General features: G+C 40.8%; 1 protein-coding gene across 2 annotated transcripts; it reads left to right on the top strand.

The window, feature by feature from the left end:
• The first annotated feature begins 1,745 nt into the window (after nt 1-1,745).
• Nucleotides 1,746-8,259, top strand: tlr3 (toll-like receptor 3). Of its 2 annotated transcripts, none has more exons than XM_005746941.2 (5): nt 1,746-2,101; nt 2,993-3,460; nt 4,980-5,174; nt 5,333-7,185; nt 7,557-8,259. In XM_005746941.2, exons 1-5 carry the CDS (start codon nt 1,925-1,927, stop codon nt 7,786-7,788), a joined length of 2,925 nt encoding a protein of 974 aa, XP_005746998.2. In that variant the 5' UTR covers nt 1,746-1,924; the 3' UTR covers nt 7,789-8,259. The 2 variants fall into 2 exon arrangements, with proteins under 2 accessions (XP_005746998.2, XP_005746997.1); XM_005746940.2 differs by having other exon boundaries at nt 2,017-2,078.

Genomic DNA, 8,259 nt, shown 5'->3' with positions numbered 1-8,259 from the left:
CAAAGGTTGACCAAAGTGCTGTACATAGTAAAAAAGTAAAAAGCAGAACAAACACACACAAAGAATCACACAAAAGCCCAGTCACAATTAAGTAAAAATGCATTTTCAGATGGGTTTTTAAAAATGTCAAGTGTTGGAGAGATCCTAATATGAAGAGGCAGACTGTTCCAAAGTTTGGGCACAGCAATCGCAAAGGCCCTAGCTTGTTTCTAGGGACAACTACAAGCAACTTATTAGCTGACCTGAGAGTAGGTCTGAGAGGTTTGACGGAGCTAACTCGTCACAGCTAATTTAGAGACTTAAAAACAAGAAAGAAAATCTTAAAATCGATTCTACAACGTACTGGAAGCCAGTATAAACGAGCCAAGACTGGACAGATATATTCATGTTTACGAGTGCCTGTCAAGGGTCGGGCAGCTGCATTCTGAACTAGCTGAAGATGAGAGAGCAGAGCCTGGCTGATACCAAAATAAAGAATATTACATGTATGAATGACCATGAGGGAAAAGCCATGTAGGAAAAGCTTTAAAACACAGTTGAAAGTTCAAAATTAAGTTTTTCCAAAGTTATGCAGTGGGTTGGATTGGACTCTTAGCAGAGCTTATTCTGGCACCCAGGCCTTGTGTTTGTGACCCCAAATCGAAACCTCATCAGGGTAAGGGAAACCATATCCCACAGGTGTGTGGTTCACTTGCTATAACAAGTGCTTAGCTATAAGATGCTATTCCTCTTAAAAGAGAAGCAGCAGGGGTTTTTTTTGGATAGTGAAAACCTCGTATTTATTCTGGTCCTGTCACTATAATAAGTGTGCGTTTTAGAGTACCACATATAAACTTTGAGCTACCTAAATGACATCTGACTAGTTTCATATCCTAAAATAAACGAACTAACTAAATAAATATAAAGTAACAATTTTTTTGTTTTAATAACTTATAACATAATAAATATAATTAACTATTAATTTAAAGGATGCCTAAAAGAAAAAGAGAAATAACTACAGCTGTCTGTTGTTACCTGCACATATTTACGACACTTTTCCTACACAGCAGTGTATTTGCTCAGGCGCATCTCAGTCGCTGTTTAACTCACCGCGGATGTTAAACATGTTTAAAGAAACGGTTCCCGGTTTAATACATGAAACCACCGACAAATGTTTCAGAAGGCACGAACATAATAGACGACAGGTGTTGTGCCAAAAAGTGATTGTCTGCCAAAAACTGATTTCCAATGTTTCTGTGTATTTTTTATGTGTAATATCTTTACGTATGTTCGTAAATAGACTTCGGTGAATAGGGTTTACATAGAGAATTAAAACAATATCTGTTTTTCAAGTATCTTTACAACTCTCTGCTATTGTACTTACATTATAACCAATCCGGTCCTTTATCCCCACTTAAAATATTTTTACTGAACTATTGTAATATTTGCTGCCATGTCTGCTGTCCTCTTGGCCAACTTACTCTTACAAAAGACATTTTTAATGTTAATGAGATTTTTTAACTGCATAAATAAAGGTTATATAAAAGTCGCTGCCAAAAACTGATTGCGGCTTCTACCTTGTTACACGAATGTTGTTTGTGGCTCAAGATGACTTTATGTCATCCATGAGGGATGCATTTGACATATGTTTCACATATTATAGCCCAACAAGTTACTTATAGCAGTTTAAATACGAGCAATCAGTTTTTGGCAAATACCGGAAATCAGTTTTTGGCAGACAATCACTTTTTGGCACAACACCGGCTGACTCAATCTACACCACGCCTTCCTGAATCCTGTCTACGGTCTACACGCAAGTTAAAAAAAGTTTGTTCGGAAACTAGACGTCAAATCACCCGACGTGTCTCTGGAGTGTAGGATATGATGCATATAAATTTCATGCAAACTTAATATCTCAATATCTGTGGCTATCCGCCTGCGTGAAATGGTTAGCTCTCCAGTGGATACCCACCACCGAAGAAGAAGAAGCGAAACCACAGTTTCATTTCCTCATAAGCGCCGCTGTGGCTGTGTGCGTTCAGCGATAGAAGCCGTGCAGCTGCAGGGGGAATCTTCTGTCTGGACTCTGACTGTCGAAGGTATTGTGCAATGTTCACATCTGGTAAGAAATCTGTATGGACTGCATTAAAAATATTAGTGTGCTTGTAAGGTCAGCGTGGGAGCGCTGTAGTCACCCTGTAATTACGAGGGCGGATATTTTTGAAAGCTTTCAAAGTTACAGAACTGTGCAAAGGGCTGGATCCACCGCTCACCTCTTTATATTTTGATAGGAAATACGAAAAGGTTGCCGCGACTTATTGAAACATGAAAAGGTAAAAACAACGAGCTCGACAGTGAATATTTGGTATGATCATCGTTGCTTTAAACATAGCCCGAGCTCTCTTAGGCAGCTTTCTTCTAATATCTTTAGGTAGTCTTCAGGAAAAGTTCTCCAGGCTTCTTGGAGGACATTCAGAGCTCTTCTTTGGATGTTGGCTGCCTTTTGTTCTGTTCTCTGTCGAGATGATCCCACCCTGTTCAGTAATATTGAGGTCTGGGCTCAGTGGAGGTCAATCCATGACTCGTGATCTTTTATTGTTTATTTTTCCATTCAGGTTTATCCAGCCTGTACTGCAGGCAAAGTCTAGTAAACTACTGCCCAAGAATGTTTGGCTCCTTGGAAGTAAACTACTTGTATAAAGAAGTGAGGGATGGTCCAAGACTTTTGCACAACAGTGTTTACTAGTTCTACAGTGTAGTGTCACAATTGAAATCGTTGGTACATTGTTTTTGTAATTTTCCCAGTATACCAAATATTATATTTTTATATAAACAAATTGTGTAGAGTTATAATTGTTATTAATATAGAGGAAAGTAAAAAAAAAAAAAAAAAAGTAAGAAAAACATGTCTCAGTTCCACCCAGCTCCACAGAGGGCTTCTCAGCCTTTTCTTTAGTCTTACCATCCCAGCAACAAATTTGAATGCAAACCCACCCTTCTCTCTTCTTTAAAGGTCTTTGAAATGATGTGCGCCCATCGTGCCCGTCTCCTGTCATGGATCCTCGTCACGTGTTGTGTTTTGACGGGACCGTACCGTTGCGATGCCTCTGAGAAGAAGACCTCCTGCTATGTGGAAGACGGCCGAGCTGACTGCAGTCGCCTCCGCCTCAGTGCGATCCCTTCAGACCTTCCCAGGAACATCACCAGCCTGGATGTGTCCCACAACATACTGAGAGGGATTACCCTGCTGTCACTAAGCCTGTACCCAGGCCTCCTGCACCTCGACGCCGGTTACAACAGCATCACCAAGGTGGACGCGGGTTTGTGCCAAACACTGCCTCTGCTGCAGATGTTGAACCTGGAACACAATCAGGTGCATTTGCTGAAGACTGGAGATATGAGCCACTGCACTCGACTGACATCGTTGAACTTGGCTAGTAATAGACTAAAGCTGCAGGGAGAACCCTTCTCGTCACTGCAGGTACTGATGTGTTGGATCGCTTAGATGACTAATTATTGTTTGACTCAATTATATTTCAAGGCCAAAAACTGTACGTTTGCTCCTCATTATTAATATGACAGCTCTGTTTCAGTTAGTTTTCTTTTTATCATACAAATCATCAGTGATCAGTGTTTTGGGGATTTAGGTTAGGTTAGGTCATGGATTTAGGTTATACAGCCTGCTGCCCAAAGCTTGCTGCCATTTGTTTGATATCTACAGATGTGTTGGTATCCAAACAAATTAAATTTGGGGTAAAGAGTATGTGTGTGTGTGAGGAAATGTGGAGCTTCCTACTTCCTCTGAGATAGATATTGAAATTTTGCCACATATAGCTTCAAAAATCAAGTCCCACAAATGTAAACGGAACAGGTTTGTGTATTAATTTCAGTTCGATTTTCCGAACTTCCTATGATTAGCAGGAAGTGAAAGTTCCTGCGTTTTTTGTTTTTTTTTCCAGTCTTATTTGATGGCCTCCTTAAATACACATATCAACTTTTTCTAAACTAACTGTTACAGCAGTTGTTAGCTGTTGTTTCATCACGGATTCTGCCTTCCAATCATCTTTTCAGCTGGGATGCATCTGTTGCTCAGCGCATTTCTTCCAAGCCACATATTTCATATGCGTGACTCACCCCACCCCAACAAAGTCTGACAGTCTTTTTCCGCTTGCTTCAGCCAGTCTTCATTGTAGCCGTATTTCCTTTTTTTAATGGTTGTTTCCATTAAATTACAAAATCTGCACCAATTATATCTTTGTGGTGACTTGTAGTTCTCTCAGTTTTGCATGCATCTGCAACAAAAGACACGGACATTGTAACCTGCACTTGATGTTTCCTGGTTTCTTCACAGCCACTAGATAAAAAAGCCTGAAGTTTTGACCAAAAAAGCATCCGCCCTGCAGTGTTAACTTTGGAAAACTAGAGCCAGTGAAAAATGTGGGACGCTTTCTTTATGATTGGAACGATGGTGGTGTTGGGGGGGTATCCCCCCGTACAGTACAGTGCAGTCAGTCCCTAGAGAGTGGGAAACCTGATCAGCCTATGAGAGTGCTGCAGATATTCTCATGCATTAATGCTAACCCACACTTCTGTGCAAAAATTTGCACAATGTCAGAAGAACCCTTTGGAGTTCCTCTGCCATTCTTTAATTTGTACTTAATGGAAATAAAGGCAAGTAAGAATGTTAAAACCTAATAACTATGGACTGTCCTGCAAAAGTAATACACATGAGTAACATAAATTCCACCTACCACCTAAAATAAAATAAAATAAAACAATAATAAAAAAAAAACAAAGAGCCGAGGAATTTAATATGAAATGGATGGATGGTGCATATGTGAGCTGTCTTTGTAGAGAGATGGAGCAAACTATCCTGTGACCTGAGAGAAGTGCTGCTTATGAAATTTTGTCTGACATATGCTGTGGATCAATTGTTTGCCTCTTGTGCACAGCATTAAATAACCCTTCTTCTTGTCTCCCTCTTCTTTAATAATCCACAGAACCTAACCTTTCTAGATGTTTCTAAAAACAAACTGCAGTCACCCAAGCTCGGCTCCCAGCCTCAGCTGCCCAGCCTGGTGAACTTCAGCCTGGCATTCAATGACTTCACCACTCTGAAGAAAGATGACTTCTCATTTCTTGACCATTCATCCTCTCTGCAAGTCCTCAACCTGTCGTCTGTGTTTTTAAAAACAGTAAGAAACTTGTTTAATCCAGAAATGGGAAATGAAATTCCATCAAAATCGGAACTGGCAGTAGAAAGTAGAGTTACTGTAGCACATTCCTTTCGGTTGTCTGTTTTGTTTCCTTTTTCCGTCTCACTAAAAAAATCTCTGTGATTGTTTGTTTGCAGTTGGAGCCCGGCTGCTTTCAGCACATTTCAGGCCTGCGCACTTTAATCATGGATGGGGGCAACTTGGGAACTCTGATGGTTTCCAAACTGTGCTCAGAGTTGTCTGGGACAGCCATCGATGCTCTCTCTCTTCGGAAAATGAGTCTAGTCATGGTCACAAACAAAGTCTTTACAGGACTGCAGAAGACAAATCTAACCTTCTTGGATCTGTCCAGTAATGGCATGGGTAAAATTGAAGACGGCTCATTTCAGTGGCTATCTAAACTTCAAACTCTAAATTTGTCGCACAATAACATTAAGCACCTAACCAACGGGACATTTCAGGGGCTCAATAGATTGAAAAAACTGGCACTTACAGAAGCACTGGTGAAAGGTCGTACCGCTTCCCCAGTTATTGATGATTTTGCTTTCCAGCCATTAGGCATGCTAGAGAGTTTGATGTTACAGAGGACTGCAATCCGGGAAATCGGAGAGCACACCTTTGCAGGCTTAAAAAGTCTTAAAAAACTTGACATAAGCTGGATTAGCTGTCCGTCACTCCGAAACATCACCAACAAGACCTTAGCATCTCTTGCAGATTCACCAGTCAGATGGCTAAATCTTATAAATACAAATATAGTGCAGATCAATCCCGGAAGCTTCTCTGTTTTGCGAAACCTCACCGTTCTTCTTCTAGATTACAACCATATCAAGCAAACTTTGACAGGCAGAGAATTCGAAGGCCTAGATCAGGTTCAGGAAATTCACATGAGCAATAACTTCCAGTCAATTGACCTAAGCTCCAGTTCCTTTATTAATGTGCCCAACCTTAGAGTCCTGACTTTGGGGAGAAGTCTTAAAGCTTTAGCCCTAAACCTAGATCACTCTCCATTCAAACCCCTGACCAACCTCTCTGTCTTGGATCTCAGCAACAACAATGTTGCTAACATCAAAGACAATCTGCTAGAGGGGCTTGTAAACCTAAAGGTGTTGAAACTCCAGCACAACAACTTGGCCCGACTGTGGAAGAGTGCCAACCTTGGTGGGCCGGTGTTGTTTCTCAAAGATGCGCAGAGGTTGGAATCCTTACAGATGGATTATAATGGACTGGATGAGATCCCACTGAAGGCTTTGAAAGGTTTGACTCACCTCAAGGAGCTAAGCCTTAGCAACAATCTCATAAATAATCTCAAGGACTCTGTTTTCGATGACCTGAAGTCGCTGCAGGTATTACGTTTTGAGAAGAACTTGATCACAAGCGTGAGACCTGAAGTGTTTCGTACTCCCATGAGCAACCTCACCCAGCTTATCATGGGCAGAAATCCATTCGACTGCACATGCGAGAGCATCCTGTGGTTCGTGACGTGGTTGAATACCACAAATACGACGAGTGTGCCAAATGTCAGGGACGACTATGTGTGCAACACTCCACGAGCTTACTTTAACCACTCCATCATGGATTTCGACCCCCTTTCTTGCAAAGACATGACCCCATTTCAGACTCTTTACATAGTGAGCAGCACAGCCGTCATCTTGCTAATTGTAACCGCACTCACGGTGCGGTTTCATGACTGGAGGATCCACTTTTACTGGAACATAGTGATCAATCGCACATTAGGATTCAGTGATGCCAAAGTTGACGAAGGCAGAGAATATGAGTACGACGCTTATGTCATACGTACGGAGGAAGACTCCAGTTGGGTGGAGAGGAGGTTGGTCCCTTTAGAGAATGAAAAGTGCCAGTTTTGTTTAGAGGATCGAGATTCAGTCGCTGGCATGTCACAGGTGGAATCCATTGTGACAAATATGAAAAAGTCCAGAAAAATCATGTTTGTCGTCACCGAAAGTCTTCTCAAAGATCCCTGGTGTAGACGGTAAATAAAACATACACTAGATTATGCTTTATTGTGACTTTATGTATCAGGTGAAAGCTAAGTACAAGAAAAAAATGGTGATGTGCAAGGCAGTTTTATCAAATTCTCCTTCCTTTGATTAAAAATCAGTACACTTACACCTTTCATATAGTGTTTTTAAAGCAATAGTAGTTCATTTCAAGCAATATGTAGAACTTGTCCCTATTCACCTGTAAATTTAAGCTCTCCGAATTGCTTGTTTTTTACATGTTCACACACTAACTCTATAATTTTGAGATCAAACAGTCATTTATTTATTGCAAAAGTTGCAAAATTATCTTAGTCGGATAATATTGTTTAATAGCACAATGTCTTCTCTTTCTTGTCACCAGATTTAAAGTCTATCATGCACTTCAACAAGTCATCGAAGAAAGCAGGGACTCAGTAATCCTGGTCTTTCTTCAGGATGTGCATGACCACAAGTTGTTTCACTCACTCTTCCTCCGCAGAGGAATGTTACGTTCACGTTGCATTCTGGACTGGCCTGTCCATAAGGAAAGGATACCAGCATTTCACCAGAAGCTTCTCATTGCGCTCGGCTTGACTAATCGGCTGAAGGACTGACTTGTTTATCCTTGATAATCATGACAGATTGCATTCTTGATTCTTTCCACAATAAAGACAGGATTTGAAGACCTCAAGTCTATTCTTAATGATGAGTTTCACAACTCAGTGTATATCAGTAATGATGTATACAGCGAGAGACCGCATTCACTTAATTTTAATGTACACTCAGTGATTTTATTCTACAAGTAGCTTAAAATATGACAGAAATCATTCTGTTTGGAAAAAAACCTCAGGGGTTAATGGGTAAAAGAATTAACATAAACTAGTGTTTGTATGTTACTTCCAATTTCTGATTGTGTTGCCTTTTGTATAAACATTGCACTCAGTGGCGGTCCTAGCCTGTTTGGCACCCGGGCGAACACTCCCTCTTCCCCACACACATATGAAGAGAGAGGAAGTATGCATTGTATGCAAACGGCTACCAAACAGCCATCATAATTCGTCATACAATGAGAACAGGACAAATCA

Source organism: Pundamilia nyererei, unplaced genomic scaffold (genome assembly GCF_000239375.1).
Source record: "Pundamilia nyererei isolate P.nyererei 1_Seehausen unplaced genomic scaffold, PunNye1.0 scaffold00186, whole genome shotgun sequence".
Classification (NCBI taxonomy): Eukaryota; Metazoa; Chordata; class Actinopteri; order Cichliformes; family Cichlidae; genus Pundamilia; species Pundamilia nyererei.
This window is presented reverse-complemented; position numbering and strand designations above follow the sequence as displayed.